The sequence below is a fragment of the Amblyraja radiata genome, chromosome 19, assembly GCF_010909765.2.
Source record: "Amblyraja radiata isolate CabotCenter1 chromosome 19, sAmbRad1.1.pri, whole genome shotgun sequence".
Lineage (NCBI taxonomy): Eukaryota > Metazoa > Chordata > Chondrichthyes > Rajiformes > Rajidae > Amblyraja > Amblyraja radiata.
The window spans coordinates 11280863-11299928 of NC_045974.1; the positions used below are offsets into that span (position 1 = coordinate 11280863).

At 42.1% G+C, this 19066-nt stretch overlaps 1 protein-coding gene across 1 annotated transcript in view; it reads left to right on the forward strand.

Annotated features, from left to right (window-relative positions):
* LOC116983823 (sortilin-like) overlaps positions 1–19066 on the forward strand; it is a 103555-nt gene extending 84489 nt beyond the window's left edge. Inside the window, exons 16-21 of the mRNA XM_033037666.1 lie at positions 1667–1856; positions 3526–3642; positions 4908–5013; positions 8336–8442; positions 9855–9972; positions 14337–19066. Of these exons, the coding sequence (XP_032893557.1) occupies positions 1667–1856; positions 3526–3642; positions 4908–5013; positions 8336–8442; positions 9855–9972; positions 14337–14351 (653 nt within the window). The 3' untranslated portion in view covers positions 14352–19066. The remainder of the gene's footprint in view (positions 1–1666; positions 1857–3525; positions 3643–4907; positions 5014–8335; positions 8443–9854; positions 9973–14336) is intronic.

Here is a 19066-nt window from a genome sequence, read left to right on the forward strand (position 1 = left end):
TCGCAGGAATGAGTAGGTTAACCTATGATGAGCGTTTGTCGGCACTGAGCTTATACTCAGAATGGTGGAGTAGAAATATAGTGCTGGGCTGCAGCAGATGCTGAAGGTGTGCTCTCAGTATGGCCTTGATTATGACATTAAGTATAACGCTAAGAAAAGCCGCATAATGGTAATTAGAAGCGCTGAGGACAGGGAATCAACTTTTCCGACCTTTTATTTGTCAGACAGTCCTCTTGCTGTGTGTGAGGAAATTAAATACTTAGGTCATGTCATATCTGATGACTGGAAGGATGACAAAGACCTCTACCGACAGCGCTGTAAAATTTATCTTCAAGCCAACATGCTTATAAGGAAGTTTTATATGTGCTCTGATTCTGTGAAGTGTTCCCTGTTCAGAACCTACATCACACCGTTATATACTGCTCAATTGTGGTCTAATTATAAGAAAAAGAGTATGCAGAGGCTTAAGGTTGCATACAATGATGCAATGAGGTTGCTACTTCGTGTCCCTAGGTGGCATAGTGCCAGTCAATTGTTTGTGTCCACTAGAGTGCCAACCTGTGAGGCACTCTTAAGACAGCTGATGTTTAGTTTTATGTGTCGCCTGGACAAATCAGATAACCACATAATTGAAGCCCTAGTCAGCCCTCTGAAAAGCTGCTATAGATTCACTTCTAGGCTAAGACGGCATTGGTGCAATAGCTTATATATATTTTAGGCTAATATGCAATTTTTTAATGTATCTTTGTAATTCTTTGTACTGTTTGATGTGTTATATGGACCTGTGTCTGAAATAAAGCTTTAATAATAAAAAAATAAAAACATAGACTTGATAGGCCAAATGGCCTAATTCGACTCCTATTTCTAATGGCCTTATGACCACATTGGATGCAACAGCAATGATAATAAATGTGCAATAAATTACCAGTTATTCCAAATATTCCAGACTATGATAGTGCAAAAACCAAAGTACGTAGAGCAACTGTAGTAATGCAAGGTCCATAATGAATTGGTGTTTAGGTAGGGTTGTGGTTGGTTTTGTGCAGGGTAAATCAAGAACCTGATGATTTGTGGGCAGAAGCTGTCTTTGAACTTGGATTTAATGGCTCTTAGGCTTCTTTCTTCCTGATGGTAGCAGTGAGAAACGAGGGTAGCTATTCAGCATGGTGGTGTTCTTCAATGGTATTAACTGCCTTCTTGAGCAGTGATTCCTGTAGATACCTTCAGTGGTGTGAGGTCTGTGCCTGTGATGGAGTGGACGATGTCCACTACTTTCTGCAACTTTCTTTGTCTTTGGGCATTTGAATTACTGAACTAGGTTGTGATGCAACTAGTTTGTTCTGCACCGTAGACCTGTAGATGTTCGATAGAGTATTCGGAGACATACTGATTCTCTTGAAACTTCTGAGGAGTAGAGGCATTGATGAGCATTGCATCAATGTGCTGGGCCCAGGGCAGATAATCGGAGATGTGTTTGCCCAGGAACTTGAAGCTGTTGACTCTCTCCACCACCGTCCCACCAATGAGGACAAGTGCATGGTCCCTCAGCTTTCCCTTCCCTCTCCACTGGATATGTCCGGGCAGAACGGTTTACATGTCATTACTGTGAAAGATCTTCTATTCATTAACCATATGTTTCTTAAAATGTAATATTTTCTTCTTTCAGGTGAAGAAAAGGATTATGTCAAATGGTTGGCACATTCTATCGGAACTGGGACAAAAAACGATGGCTGCATTTTGGGATACAAAGAAACATTTCAGAGACTTGCCAAGGCCTCCGTATGTAGAAATGGAAGGGATTATATCATCAACAAAAAACAAAGCTTTTGCCCCTGCACTCTGGTTGATTATATGTGGTATGTGTCAATATAGATATTCAACTATCTTCACATGCCTGAATTCTGTAACTCTTGTATAATTCTAAAAAAATTCTGAGTATGGAAATCTGGTCATGGAATACTTTTTAGATGTTATCATAATTGCGTAGAAATTTTGTTTATTTTCTAAACAAACTGAAAACTGTTGTTTTATTTGTCTTCAATGTTCAAACATTTCAAATGGGCCCTTCACTATAATGTATCTGTTTTCCATTATATTTAATAATTTGTCATGAAGTTGTTTGTACTTTAGTTTCAGCAACATTCTAATATTATATTGGAAAGCTCAGAACAATTGAGTGAAGGAAGCCTTGTTAGGTGAAATTTCTCATTGCAGAAATTGATTCGGGTTCATTTTACATTAATATCTGAGACAGTATTCTCTAAGTCCAATGCGGAGAACAAGGGGCAGCAAATGTTATAGCAGGAAGACTATAGGTGTGAACAAAGAGAATAAGTGGCAGGCAAGTCAAGGAAAATAGATGTTCATAGTAGGTAGATTAGAAGGAATAAAGATATTTACAAAAGAGAAGTCAATGGTTATGAAGAAGAGGCAAGAAAATTAGTTGAGGCCAAGATCAGATCAACTATGTGTAGGAAGGAACTGCAGATGCTGGTTTAAACCGAAGACACAAAAAGCTGGAGTAACTCAGCGGGTCAAACAGCATCTGAAGAAAAAGAATAGGTGACATTTCGGGTTGAGACAATTCTTCAGACTGAGAGTTAGGGGAGAGGGAAATGAGAGATATAGACGGTGTTGCAGAGAGTTATAGAAAAAATGAATGAAAGATAAGCAAAAAAGTAACGATGATAAAGGAAACAGGCCATTGTTAGCTGTTTGCTAGGTGAGAACGAGAAGCTGGCGTGACTTGGGTGGGGGAAGAATGGAGAGAGAGGGAATGCAGGGGTTACTTGAAGTTAGAGAAATCAATATTTAAGATCTGATTGAATGATGGAGTAAGCTTGAGGCCTCCACTGCTGCCTATATCTGAGCTTTCTGGAAAGGAAGAACCAAAGCAATTTCAATATTTATACCACTGGGAGCACAGACATTTGCAATGAGAAGATTGGGGAGCAGAGTGAAACTTAAAGCAGCAAGATAAAGGAAAATAGACATTTACCAAGGAGATTCAGAGCATGCAGATTTATTGAGGAAAAACACTTTTATGATTAAATATATTTATTCTCAGTTACACCAGGAAAATTCCTTGTCTATATGAAGCTCACAGAGTAAACAGTATACATACAGTAATGATAAATATATGTACAGTATACATACAACTATGAGTACAAAACATTAGAATGGTGCAATCTGAAATAATACAACAAAAAATTAAAGTCCAATATGGGAATAATTGAATGAGGAAGTTAAGAATAAGAGTACGTGGCAGCACCTCCATGAAGGAGGTGCAATATCTGAAATAAAAACGGATAATGCTGGAAATACACAGCAGTTTACGTAGCATCTATAGAGATGAAAACAACAGTTAATATTTTGGGTACATGACCTGCTATCCAAAATCTGCTCATTGAAATTATATCAATGGCAAGGTGTAAAATGTAGTCTGAACAACAATGCAATATAAGCAAATATAATTCTCATTGATTGATAATCATTAAAAATATTTTTTTCATTTTCCCACAAAAGTGATTTTGGATATTATCGCGAAGGAAATAGTGATGAATGTAAAGAACAGCCAGACTTAAAGAATCGTGTGCTGGAATTCTGCTTACAAGGCAAAGAGGAGCTGTTGAATACAGAAGGGTGAACTATTTTTTTAAACATTGATAACATCTCCTATCTTTCTGCACGTTAAGTTGCTAATGTGCATTACATATAAGATGTGATTTAGTTACATCAAAGGACAAGTCCACCACCGATCATCCTGCAACTAGTGGTCTGGTACCTCTTTTAATTCGGATAAAATAACAAAAACGCACTTGAAATCTCCACCCGCCTGGAAGTCCCCCCAAAAATGTGGCAGGCACCTAGGCCGGGTGAGGAGACCGATCTCGACATCATTGGGTCGACTTTGACCCCTGCAGCCGGAGCTCTGGAATTCCAGTCCAGACGCAGCAGGCAGACCCATTCCCATAATCGACTTCCAAGGCCAACTTTGTATCTCGGCCTTTCGGGCCGTTGCAGTAACGTTTGACTACTCTACTCTGTTGCTCCAACAAAACAGATAATCCAGCAAGGCTATGGAACCAAGGTGGTGGACCTGTACTTTTTTTGGTAAACCAAGATGATGAAGGAGGATTTTTTGGACATTATAGTGCTAATTCAGTGATTCAAAAACATTTCAGAATAGAGGCACAAGAAGCTACAGATGCTGGAAGAGAAAAACATTAATGACACATTTGTATGCCCTGTCATTAGTTCAGCTCTTCTATAATAGATGTGTCATTGGCTTTGCTAAAAGCTGTGATGCCTCACCTCCTGCATTTTGAGCCCGCAAATGAAGACATTTCCTTCCTGAGCAGTGTTGATATTTGGCATGCTGTTATCTACAACTCTCCAATATACACTATGATATCAATATATTTAGAAATACGAAGACGGCCTCTGAGGTCAGTTTTGCCTCAACTTTTTAACAGCAGATAAAAGCCTTCCACTGATGTACAATATGGAATTATTAATCTGACCTCTATGACCTAATATATACTTCTATAATTGTCATGCATTTAGTACTTTCCTTAAATATTAGTGGTCTACTTACATCGAATGTTTATTTATTTTGAGGTTGCAATGTTGCAAGGTTAGTCCAACTCAAGCATGAAACGTCCATTAGTTAAGAAATAAAATACAACAATAGCAGTCTGCTTTATGAAAGAGCAGAATAGATTGGATAATGGTGAACTGCAGTTGGTTCAATATTTCTTAGAGTACTGATGTCCTTCAACTAAGTGAGGAAGCTGTCTCTGGAAAACATCAGATATTCCCCGATTGTTTCTCATATTTTAGATTAACAGTAAAGGCATGTAATGATGGGATATTGTATTCTTAAAATTGTTTATTAATTCTCTAAGGTATCGAAAAGTCCCAGGAGATAAATGTGAAGGTGGTTTCATGCCCAATCGATCAGAAAAAATGACAAACATGAATTGTGAACAAATGTTGTCGGTAAAAGATCCTGTAAGTAAACTACTAGATTGATCTTCCTTTTAGAATAGTGAAGCGGAGATAGATTGAGACATCAAGGCCATTTCCTGGATGTGCATCTCTGAAAGCCTCAGCCACTCCTATTGGTAATTGTGGGTGAGAACCATGTGAAACAAACTTAACAACAGGATTATTATTTTGCATACTCGCCCGTAGAAAATAATGGCTAAAAATGTCCTAAATGGTGCAACTTCTCTTTAGCCTCAACAGTTTATATATAACTACTAGACCAAGTGCAGACCCGTTGGGTCTGTTCCCCCAACGTGCAGTTGTGGGGGGGGGAGGCGGCATGCAGCGTCACACACTAACTACCCCCCCCGCACACACGCTAATGGAGGGGGAGTGAGAGAGGGGGAGTGAGAGAGGGGGAGTGAGAGAGGGGGAGTGAGAGAGGGGGAGTGAGAGAGGGGGAGTGAGAGAGGGGGAGGAGAGAGGGGGAGGAGAGAGGGGGAGGAGAGAGGGGGAGGAGAGAGGGGAGGGATGGTGGAGGGAAGGGGGTAGGGGTGTGTGGAGGGGAGGGGGGTTTAGGGGAGGGACGGTGGGGGAGGGGATGAGGAGGAGGGGAGAAAAAGAGGGGAGAGAGAGAGGGGGGGAGAGGAGAGGGGGGGAGTGGAAAGGGGGGTGGAGGGGAGAGGGGGGAGGGGAGGAGAGGGGGGAGGGGAGGAGAGGGGGGAGGGGAGGGGAGGGAGGGGGGAGGGGGGGAGGAGAGGGGGGGAGAGAGAGGGAGGGGGGAGAGGAGAGGGAGGGGGGAGAGGAGAGGGAGGGAGGGAGAGGAGGAGGGGAGGGGGGAGAGGAGAGGGAGGGGGGGAGGGAGAGAGGAGAGGGAGGGGGGAGAGGAGAGGGGGGGGGAGAGGAGGAGAGGGAGGGGGGAGAGGAGAGGGAGGGGGGAGAAGAGAGGGAGGGGGAGAGGAGAGGGAGGGGGGAGAGGAGAGGGAGGGGGGAGAGGAGAGGGAGGGGGGAGGGAGAGGAGAGGGAGGGGGAGAGGAGAGGAGGAGGGGGGAGAGGAGAGGGAGGGGGGAGAAGAGAGGGAGGGGGAGAGAGGAGAGGGAGGGGGGGAGAGGAGAGGGAGGGGGGGGAGGAGAGGGAGGGGGGGAGAGGGGAGGGGGGGGGAGGGGAGGGGGGGAGAGGAGAGGGAGGGGGGAGAGGAGAGGGAGGGGGAGAGGAGAGGAGGGGGGAGGAGAGGGAGGGGGGAGAGGAGAGGAGGGGGGAGAGGAGAGGGAGGGGGGGAGAGGAGAGGAGGGGGGGGAGAGAGAGGGAGGGGAGAGGAGAGGAGGGAGGAGAGGGAGGGGGAGAGGAGAGGGAGGGGGGAGAGGAGAGGGAGGGGGGAAGAGGAGAGGATAGGGAGGGGGGAAGAGGAGAGGAGAGGGAGGGGGGAGAGGAGAGGGAGTGGGGGAGAGGAGAGGAGGGGGGGAGAGGCGAGGAGGGGGGGGGAGAGGAGAGAGGGGGGGGGGAGAGGAGAGGGAGGGGGGGGGGTGAAGAGGAGAGGGAGGGGGGGGGGGTGAAGAGGAGAGGGAGGGGCGGTAGAGAGTGCCTTTTTACCTCAACCCAAACCCAAACAACCATTTGCAGGCAGTGCTTTTTTACCTCTAACCATATTTTCATTTTCAAACCAAATTAAGGGTACTCACAGTGCAGTAGACATTTGCCAGTGTCATTCAGAGCTCTGATTGAGGCACACAACTTGCAGAGACTGATTGAGGCACACCACTTCCTGGTTTTATAGTCCCTCCCCCTCCCTCCAGCAGGTGCAGTAGAGAGAATGGGGAATTTTGTAAAAACATTAATATCTCTGTCAATTTTCATCGACGGGAAAAATCCTCGGCACACATGTGGCGGAGGGGGGCTCTGAGGAGGTGGCCAAAAATGACGGCCGTAGGTGAGGGCGTACTCTCGGAAATCGCAGCACAGAAAGCCAAAACCAGAAAGTCAAGAACTGACTTTTAGTAATATAGATAGTTATCTGAAATAAGGGCAGTGGCCTTAAAGACATGAGTTGAACATGCTAACACAGTTCACACACAATGCAATCAATTCACAAGATCTCAGAGGATCGGTCAGATCTTTAAGTCCCTCACGGTCCCTCAGATCCACATCAGCCGGTCTCCTCGCCATCCACAAGTCCAACCTCCGCAGTTTTGGGGACAGAGCCTTCTCCAGGGCAGCTCCCAGGCTCTGGAACTCCCTCCCACAACTGATCCGCAATTCTGTGTCCCTCACCATCTTCCAGTCCCGCCTCAAGACCCATCTCTTCACCTCTGCCTATCCTTAGCCCCACGTCCCCCTCCCTTTTAATCTGTGCATTAATTGCCTCATATTGTGTTTTGAATTGTATTCTGTGTACTAGTCATGTTTCTATTATTTATTTCATTCCCCTTACATGTTTTTCCTCTACCTGCTAAATTTTTGTAAGGTGTCCTTGAGACTCTTGAAAGGTGCCCATAAATAAAATTTATTATTATTATTATTAGATCTTGTTGATTATTTATGCAATCTCTTTTTGTTGTGATGTTGAACCTGCTCAGATCAGTGTTAACATTGCTGAACTTATGCCTAATCTTCACAATAGACCAGAGACCAGAAATGCAGTAGTCTGAGTGAGTTAACTTGTTAAGTATGAACCAGAATACCATAGAAAATGTTTTACATTATTTATTATGTTATCAGCCCACCATTGAAAGTAATTTGTATTTGGGCTACTATTGGTTTGTGGACTTGATGTGGGTCCGTTTATGCTCATGAAAGAGTTCATAATATTTTTTAAAAAATTTTGTATAAAATTCCTTTGAAAATTTTCAACATATTAATGATATTGTTTACAAATCTCTACACACTCTGAGTCCGCTGATTTGATGAAAGGCCTGTGGGCAAATTGCCCTCTGTATGTGATCGGGGGATCAAAGAAATGTGTCTGCTTAATTGGGGCAAATCACCAGCAAATCACCTTATTTGTACTTGCATTGACGCATGAAATCCTGTAAATTGCATGAGATTGTGATGGAGGTTGTGAAATAAAATCAGAATGTACTGGAAATATGCCATCCTCATCGATGTTGCCTGTTTATTGATTATTTCCAGCGATTTTATTTATTTCAAATTTCCAGCATTTGTGGACTTCTGCTTTTAGATGTGCCTGCCATTATTATTGATTTTTATTGCAGAAAAGTTTGGTTCAAATTGTTTCAACTGTTTTGGAAGCATGGTGCTTTATAAAAGCAAGTTCCTTCTGTGTACTAGTTGAAACTGCATTAAATTTTTGCCTTTCTGAATATTGTAAATGTGGTTTCATTTTTAACAGGTGCCCAAGATTACTATCATCATCATAGTTTTGAGTGTATTGGGAGCATCAATACTGATGATAACTGGCATTGTCCTTATTTTCAAGAAATATGTGTGCGGTGGAAGGTAAGCAGTCATAGAAAACTGGGATTGATTAGCCTTGCTTTAGGACGTTTATAATCTAAATCTGAAAGCAGCCTTTGCTATGCAGCATTTTGGATATGGTCCTTTTATGAGCAAAATGAAAACATCGCTGCACAATAGTGTGAAGCAGTAAATCTGCAGAACAATTAGTATCATTCTGATTATTCATCTTTTCATTTTACTTCCAGTTGCACTGGAAATGTACTGAAATTGCCAGCTTACTTGAATGACTTTCATTCATTTTATCCATTAGAAAATGTCTTCCCTTTGTGTAGGAAAGATGTTTTAGCAAAGTGTGTAGTGTCTGAAGAGTGTGGGTGGTGGTGAGTCAGGGATTTTGATAAGACAAAGATGCTGCATTATATTTGAAGAAAACATCATATGATTAAAAGTACATTGTTTATTTTTCAATCAGCAAATCACCGATGCAAAATCTGAAACTATAGGTAATCGTTGCTTTGCTTTTTTCCATTTTGAAGGAATTTTCTTTAAATTGTAATCCTTGCATACGATTACACCACCCTCTTGTGTGGAAAAGTTGTATCTCGTGATTCAATTAAATCTTTCACCTCTCACGTTAAACCTATGTCCTCTGTTTATTCATTCGCCAGCCGCCCACCACATCCGCGGCGAGGAAGAGATCACGCCCCACCTACACATGCTCCCCAAGCCCCGGCCACATTCCAGCCCCACACTCCTGACACCTGGGGGGGAGGGCCGGGAAGGGAGTGGGGGATCGAGCAAGTCGCTGCTCCGGGAGGAAAGAAAGAAACGCGGGGTCCAGGCAGCGGGGAGTGAGGAAAAATGGGGGAGAAGGGAAAACAGAGAAAGCGAAGAAATACAAGGAAGCAGAAGAGAAAGAAACGAAAACAACAATCTAAAGAGAGAGAAGCACCAGACACATAAGGAAACGCACCCAAACGCACAGAACACACCCCATCCATGGCCTACCCTATACCCCAATCCCAGAAACCAACCACTACTCTCATCCCCCCCCTTCTGCCCCCGCCGCCCCCGCAGCCCCCCTCCTGCCCCTCTCCCCCACACAAATCAACTCCCCAATCCCTTTGCCCACCCTCTACACGACCTCACCCCCTCTCCCACACTCTCCCCCACCTCTCCCCCACTCTCCCCTCCCCCCCCCCCCCCCGCAACCATTCGTTGAGGGGACGGGACCCAACAGGTCCCCCTTGGTCTAGTGTTTTTTTTAATGAATATATGCATACAGTATTTCAGGAGCTTTCTGATTGACGGTGTGCCTTTATCCATTCACCTTGTGCTGGATATGCAAGGACCTTTTCATTTTCTAGTTCATTTTGAACAGCTCAGGTCTCAAAAGTTTACTATAGTATATTTCTATACTCAATGTGTATGACTGACTTCCTTCTTTACAGGGCCTTGGTCTACCGTTATTCTGTTCTGCAAACCAATACTGATGAAGTCTGCATTGCTGAAAGTCTGGATGGCAACAGATCAAACACTGAAAGAACTTATCACGATGATTCTGATGTTGTGAGTAATTTGTAAACTTTATTTTAATTGATTTGGTTCATTAGTCTTTCATATTCGTAGCCCAGAGCTTTCAGATTCAATAGACAATTGACAATAGGTGCAGGAGTAGGCCATTCGGCCCTTCGATCCAGCACCGCCATTCAATGTGATCATGGCTGATCATCCCCAATCAGTACCCCGTTCCTGCCTTCTCCCCATATCCCCTGACTCCGCTATCTTTAAGAGCCCTATCTAGCTCTCTAGAAAGTATCCAGAGAACCAACCTTCACCGCCCTCTGAGGGCAGAGAATTCCACACTCACAATTCTCTGTGTGAAAATATGTTTCCTCATCTCTGTTCTAAATGGCTTGCTCCTTATTCTTAAACTGTGGGCCCTGGTTCTGGACTCCCCCAACATCGGGAACATGTTTCCTGCCACTAGCATGTCCAAACCCTTAATAATCTTATATGTTTCAATAAGATTCCCTCTCATCCTTCTAAATTCCAGAGTATACAAGCCCAGCTGCTCCATTCTCTCAGCATATGGCAATCCCGCCATCCCGGGAATTAACCTTGTGACCTCAACCCCTTTTCTGTCTATCATTGGTCCTGATACGGTCCATAATTTCTATCTGTTTACTTTCCTTCATCTTGAATTTTCTACAGATACTCAATAATATTTTGACATCAGGGAGGCAACATACCATTCTGAAATCACTTATTCTACATTACCTGTTGCTGGTTTGATGGTAGTGGGTTATTGTTGATATTTACTTGCAAAGTCAGTGCAAATTTCCTTGTTCACTCTCGCCCCTCCCCTTCTCACTGCTTCATTTGACAGGTTAGTGGGTCAAACACAAGTACGTGGCACAAGTGTAGATGGGGCATATTGGTCATTGTGGGCAAGTTGTGCCAAAGGGCCTGTTTCCACTCTGTATGGCTCTATGACTACCTGTAACTATTGCTCTCTTGACCTTTCTCCTCTCTCCCTACAGAGCTGTTACCCATGGTTTTATGGTCTTGATTCTGATTGCAATCCTGAGGAGAAACCTCTCCCCCATCAATACTTAGAGTTGAATATTGGTTCAAGAACAACAAGCCTTTGGGAGCTGAGCTCTTATTTTAGTAATCAGTCTGCAGGTCATCCATTCCCTCTCTGCCTGCAGGGAGACCACCTCCCGAATCATGATGTTCGTAAAACAAGCAGCTTTAGGGATAAACCACAGATACTGCTGCTAAAGCTCCAAACCCCAGAGCTTGAGTTGCTTCTGTTGACGATGCTCTCTGCACCTGTGTTTGTCCAGGACACGGGGAGCATCCAGATGCTCACAATTTGCACAGGATTTGCACTATATGGAGCTGAGGTTCCCTGCCATGCCTCTATTTATTTGATTAACTCAGCTAAACGAATATCCATCAAAAACACTTACTGCTTTAATTTCCCTGAGGACCTTTCTTTAAACCCTCACTTCTTTGTTTAACCTAAATGCTTGTTTAAACTTCATTTTCTTTACTTCACTACTTTCACCAGACCTTCTTTTCCCTACTCTTTGACTCTGGCTTTCTTCATTCTTATTACTGAAATGAAACATTGCATTTTTTTTTCAGTTACATTTCCACCCCGTCAGTTTCTCCATATCAGTTCGAAATCTATTTTTATGCTTCTTGTGGTTCACTGAGTTTTCAAATGTTGTGTTAGCTACAAATTTGGAGACTGTCCCAGGTCTAATTTGCATACATGAGTTATACTGACACTATGTTGGAGAAACCCACAGCACGGCACATCTTCATTTCAAAGATCATCTAGTCACTGTGTGGCATCCGGGATGATGCGGGTTGGGCAGTGACCACACCGACACTCGCAGTAGGGTGAACTCGTATGATATATTTTATTTCGAAGAAATTCCAAGACCGCATGAGGGCGCTGCCCCTCACGTGGTCAAACCAATATGAGCTAATTGGGCAGCATCTCTGGGGAAAAGGAATAGGTGATGTTTTGGCTCGAGGCCCTTCAACGCCACCTATTCCTTTTCTCCAGAGATGCTGCCTGACCCACTGAGTTACTCCAACATTTAGTGTCTATCTTTGGTGTAAACCAGCATCTGCAGTTCCTTCCTACAAATCAACCAATTGGACCCAGCTGTTACCAACGAGGCCTCCCCTGACCAGTGATAGATATCACAGTGACATCCAAGGGAGGGGGTGTTGTCACAACTGCTACACTCTGTTTCCTTTGCCATGTTCTATTCAAATTGCAACTTCTCCCTTTGTCCTGTTGACTTCTATCTTCATAGCAATCCTATTATGCAGCACATTATTAACTGCCCTTTGAAAGTACATAAACGCACATCATCTACATTCCCCTTATTCACCTTTTCTGCTACCTCATCAAGACATTTTGTCAAGTTGGTAATGCAAGATTTACCTTAAACAAATATCAGCTGGCTTTCCTCAATCAATCCACACTTGTCCAAATAATCGATAATTCAGTTTCTATTTATTAATGCTAAAAGTTTCCATACAACCAAGGGTGAACTGCCTGACATGTATTCATGGGGATAATGCTGCTTTGCTCTCTGACAATTGCAGTGTCCAACATTAATTTAAGAGAGATGATAATGGTAGGGCCTGTTTATCAAACGCTAGGCTTTGCGGAAAGATCAGATGAATGTAATTCTTTGGATAGATAATTCTAAAAGGCAGCATTTTAAAATACAAATTTTATGAAAGACCTCCTCCTATTGGCAAAATATGACTAAACAGCCTTATCAGTGGATCTTCCAAACCCAAATACTGGATCAGTAAAGAATTAGCCACAAAATGTGTTACATAGGATGTATTTCCATAGGGTAAATTAGTTTCATAGGAGTCAGTCCTGGCCTTGGCTGCTGTCAGTGTGGAGTTTGTACCAAAGATGGACACAATGTGCTGCAGTAACTCAGCGAGTCAAACAGCATTTCTGGAGAAAAAGGCCAGGTGACATTTCGGGTCGGGACCCTTCCTCAGACTTGTCCTGCCCCGAAACATCACCCACCCTTTTTCTCCAGAGATGCTGCCTGACCCGCTGAGTTCCTCCAGCACTTTGTGTCTATCTTTTGTATAATCCAGCATCTGCAGTTCCTTGTTTCTACTGGAGTTTGTACATGCTCTCTGTGACACGGTGGGTTTCATCCCACATCCCAACGTGTGCGGGTTGGTAGGTTAATCGACCGGTGCAAATTGCTCCTATTGTGTAGGTGAGTGCTGGTGTCTGCTGGAAGTCAATGGGAACGTGGGGAGAATATAAATGGGATGAAAGTAGGATTTGTGTAAATGGGTGGTTGATGGTTGGTGTGGACCTGGTGGGCTAAAGGGACTGTTTTCAATAATAATAATATCTTTTATTGTCATTGCACATAAGTGCAACGAGATTTGGGTATGCAGCTTCCATCCAACATCATAACTTAAGTAACTACTAAAATTTAGGTTTAGATACCCCGAGAACATGGTTTGTACAAAGAACATTACAACAGTAAAATAGTCAAAACAGACTAAAGTGCAGATGTGTCTGTGCGACGTGACCATTCGAGGGAGACAGCCCGTGGGGGTGGGGGGCACTCAGCAGGGCCGGTTCAGAGCAGCTATAGCTCTGGGAAAGAAGCTGTTCCTGAGTCTGGAGGTTCAGGCATAGAAGGCCTTGTAACGTCTGCCGGAAGGAAGTAGTTCGAACAGTCCATTACAAGGGTGTGAGGAGTCTTTGTGAATGCTGACGGCCTTCCTGAGGCACCGTGTGTGGTAGATGCCCTCCAAGGCTGGTAGCGGTGTCCCAATGAGCTGCGCTCTTTGGACGACGCGCTGAAGAGCTCTCCTCTCCGCCTCCATGCAGCTGAGATACCACACAGAGATGCCATACGATAGTATGCTCTCTGTGGTGCAGCGGTAGAAGGTTGACAGCAGCTGTTGGGGAAGACCAGTCTTTTTTAATGGTCTCAGAAAGAACAGTCGTTGCTGTGCCTTCTTGACCAGCGCAGCGGTGTTGGTGGACCATGTGAGGTCCTCTGAGATGTGAGTGCCCAGAAACTTAAAGCTGGACACTCTCTTAAGCTGCGTTTCTCACCGATCTATGATTTTTACAAAAGACCGAATCATAATTTATTTCTCCTCCTCCAAAACACAATTACACATTAGTTCTGTAACAAACTATTTATTCATATGATAACTGAAACCTTAACAAACAGATCCATAAGTTCCTGGTTATGGGATATAATAAATATTTATCAAATGTCTGAAAATGTAAGTCAGTTGATTCAGTTTGCTTTTATTTAGTTCTTGTAAATCTTGTTGGATGAAATGGTTTGCTGTTAATGTACTTTAATATCAATCTGTTTTCTTCCTTTCCATCCTAGGATCTTATCGAATAAGGCCACACTTGGCACCCTAGCCATGTCAAAATGGCACCCAAGCCATTATTTGCCAACATAAATCTGCAAAGTGGACTTTGCCTCAATAAGTCATCAGATCGTAAAAAGAACATTGCCAGGTGCCCCTGGGGCAGGGCTTTCTTCCTGTTAGTCAGCTTCTCTCCAGCATTATTGCATTTTACAAGCAAGATATATTTGTGCTGCTGCTAATAAAGAGTGAAAATATAATTATTTTTGCTGTGTGACGTGTTCGTGTAGCTACAATCATTTCTTAGGGCATCTTATTTTCAGGACAAACTCTACAATTCGTAAGTCTGCGGTGTGGCTTCGCTTACACTTGTTGCAAAATGGTTCCCATCTAAATCATCAATGCTTAGTAAAAACACAGGCAATATATCTGTGATTTTTCAATATTTGCCATTTGGCTGCTCACAAAATTAATCTGAATTTATATCTCTTAAATTCACTATTTGTTTGAACTGTGGAAAAATACAATATGCTCAATTTGCAGGTTAAATTTTGGTTTCTTTGCTTGACTTAATCTGGTTTATAACAGCAGTTACCCACTATAGAACTCATATTTATTTGCCATTTGGATGGGCAATAGGCTCTACTCTACCAGATTACTGTCCAGAAATGAAGATAAAAATCTACCACGTTATTTTCAACTCATGATGAAAAAGACTCTTTTCATTTTGATTAAGACCAACAAAAAAAGAATCACTGCAAAGCCAAAAAAATAACTCCATGTAAATTGTTCTATCACAACTTTGGCAGAATCCCTGCACCACTGCTTCGTGAAATGATAGTGTGCAATTTCAGCTGTTTTTATACAGGGTTTGCATTTGTTGCACTGATTTCTCACTAGAATTGTGACCAAAGAATGCATAGACTTTTTGGACTGTGATGTTTGCCTTAATTATAATTGTAGTTTGTTTATTGAAAACAACTGTGTCTGACGTTGGGAAATTGGTTCTTGTTTCTACCTTGTCTGTCATTGCATTTATTTACCTGTGATTTTGCTACACGTAGAGATTTATTGGAGTTTAAAATTGTCTTGGCATTAGTCCAAAGCAGTTAGTAGCCAATCAATTGCCCTTTATACAATCTTCTTCATATTCATTTCTATTGGATTTAAATAGGAATCCAGCAATGTAACAGGCAACACAAATGATATCACTATGCGTCACTGTCCTAGGCAACTTTTTATCTGGTGTGATCTGGACCATTACATTATATGCTGACTGAATAGTTTATTGAGGCGCGTCCTATACATCGATACATTGTTCAGGTTTCCAGAAAGATGAAACAGATTTTTCACTTGTCAGCCTTCCCATGGAACCTAAAGATCAGATTCACATGCTCAATTCATCTTTGATATACCCAGTTTGCCGATCATCCTATATTCCTAAACTTGTCTATGTTATTGTCGAATCCTATCTTTTGTTAGTCCTATCTTCGCATGCAAAACAGCACTTGAAATGTTTTTGAATTGTTTATGATATGCTTCTCGGCTTGGAAATCAATCAATAGGTAGTCGGTAAATAATGGAATTGCAGCTCAGGTTTCATACATATATTTAAATTTTTTTTTAACTTTATCGCAAGCCTTCAAACATTTTCTCAGCACCGCCTCCTGTCAGCTCCAGCTTTCGCTTCCATCCACAGCAGACTCATTTATCTATGTAATAGTTTCTGGGCAAATGGGATTTCCTCTGAGATTGCCCCGCTGGAGTGCAAGCTTCTCGAAATAATTCCCTTCACTTAAATATTAATGCAATATACGTTTCTCCGTTGTTTAAGATAGTTGTCATATTTAAGTCCAATACCATAAAGCACATTGACTTTTATCATCTACAGAATATTTTGCAGAATACACTATTGTAAATGTGACCCACTTTAAGCTATTTTTGATGATGGCACTTGATATTTTTTGGCATTCCAAATCTGATTAATCCCCAATATTGTGCTTTTATATCCATCTTCAATCTGTTGTTATAGTTTAGTGAACCATTGACCGTCGAACAAGCCTGTAATATGTCTCATTTTCAATTAACATTCCCAATGCAATGGCAAAATAAAATGAACTGGCTGTATTGGGAGCTATCTGACAACATAATATCATTGAAATGCTCCTCCTAACCAGAGACTCTGATAAAATGTTCTCCCTCGGAGTCAAGATGAACCACCATTGACTAAGTAATAACTCGCACTCATGTTGGTGGCACAGTGGCAGCAGCTCAGACAGTGAGCTTTGAAAGTTTCTTGGGAAAAGTAACCTTGCCCTATGATACATTTTGCATTTTCTATATATAAATCATAAAAATCCAAACAAAAACTGCAGGTGCTGAAAACCAAAAATGAAATGAGAAAATAATAGTCATTCAGCAAGGAAATAGGCCCTTCAGCCCAACGCCCATAATCATGGGTCATACAGCAAGGAAACAGGCCTGTGCACCCAACTTGTCCATGCTGACCAAGATGCCCCTTCTCAACCAAGTTCCATTTGGCCCATATCAATCTACACCTTTCAAATCCATGTACCTGTCCAAATGTCTTTCAAATGTTGTTATTGTATCTGTCCTGACTACTTCCTTTGACAGCTCCTTCCATATACACACCACCATCGGTGTGGAAAAAATTGCTCCCTTAGATTTCCATTAAATCTTTCCCCTTTCACCTTCAACCCATACCCTTAGGTTCTTGCTATCCCTATCCTCGGAAAAAGACTGTGCATTCACCCAATCTGTGTCCCTTATGATTATATCTGTGATACTACGATCTGGAGCAAAAAAAAAACTGATGGAGGAACACAATGGGTCAGGTGGTATCTGTAGAAGCAAAGGAATAGTTGATGTTTTGTCTTGAAACCTCTTGCATCAGGACTTCATTACAGCATCAGACATTAACAAAATAAAAGAGCTACAAATGCAGAGTAGGAAGACATGTCTGGTAGGTCAGGCTGGGCATGTGCTGCACTCGCAGAGAAAAGAAGAGAAAAAAGTGGACAAAACACATAAACTGAGCCAATGTCACAGATGAGCAACAGACACAGAGAAATAAAGTTACCTGCGGTTATAGAATTCAATTGTCCTGCACTGCATTTTGTAACTTCTACTTCCTTTCGCCAATGTTCCTATCCCGATGTTCTCACTCTCTTACAGCTCCAATTCACTCGTTGACCAGGGAATGCTGTTTACATCTAATTCCCATAATCACCTTAGTTTTACCCTGCCACAGACATCCCACTGCAACTTAATAAGCTTATATTGTTTCCTTCCCAAATCAGGCAAAGGGTTTTTGACCTGAAATGTTAGCTGTGTGTCCCTTCCCGACAGATGTGGGCTGACCTGATGATTCCAATGTTTTTTTTGTGAATAATATAAACAATACCCTGTAGTGGTCAGCTTCCCAATTCACACTAATCTCAGAAAATGAATGAGAAAGAAAACTTTTTTTTTGCTCAGCTTTCAGAGTTGCTTGTGCCCCTCTCTCCTTCCTAGTGAAAGCGAGATTGAATGGAAGCAAACCAAACCACAGTTGAAATTGGCCACCACAGGTTGCCCAGCAAGTTTTATATTTAATAAGCTGGTTCTTATGGGTGAGGAGGAGAATACCTTTTTAAAACAAATGTAAGACAACACTATTATAGGACCGACCCTGATTTATGAGGCCAAACAACTAAAAAGGTCAGGAAAAATTTTAGTTTTGAAAGATTATTGCAGTAATGTTATTTCTATCTTTATAATAGATGTTATAGAAAATATTTTTTTTAAATATGATGTAATAGTATAAGGATTGTGAAGGGTGAAAGCATGATCTTGAAATGATAATTCGATATTTATTAAAGAGAATTTGGAGCACACAAAAATATTGGGGGGGGGGGGGCGAGAAGGAAGAGGAACTATCGGGACTATATTGAATACTTTTTGTAACTTTGTTGCCGCCCTATGCGTGATGACTCTGCATACTTTGTGTGTTGTATGCAAAGCAAAGAATTACACTGCACCAGTACATGTGCTAATAAAGTATCAATTAATATTGTACGCACCTTGTGTTTTACACATGTTTGATTTATGCGATTTTAAAAATAATCCGCTTGTTCCTTTAATACCAAAGTTTGATTTGCAGGTTGGTATTTTCGGAATCTAACGCTCTCAAAATTACTTCTGACAGCGTATATGTATATGTTTAATGAATGCCTTTTGAATGACGCGCTGTTTTTTCAAGTAAAACGCAAAGTTTCTGTAATTCCTGTTCATTGAGACTGCTATTGGAAATGTTGTTACTCGTTACCAAGTACAACTTGTCAGTGGTAGTGGAGGGGTGGTGAGGGAGGGATCTTGGAATCTCAACTTGTGCCAGAAACTCTTACAAAACTCGTCGATCTGTAAATGTGACAAAGAGAGAAAGGCATTTGAGTAAAAAATATCGCTGGAGCTGAACTCAAAACCAGTCGGGCATTTTACTACCTCAAAAACCGCCCCACATTGTTCAAAGACAGCGAGAGACTCTCCTTACCGACAACCATCAACCATGCGTCAGTGAACAACCTTCCATTCTGAAAATGTTAATACTGTGAACTTTTATAGTTTCTTATGGAATCGAGGATGGTATTTGTAATGATCTGTGTTCAAGCAAAGATGGTTCTGTTAGTTCAATTGTCAAATAGTTAAATGTTGGTCTTGCAAATTAAATAAATTGTGCTTCAATAAC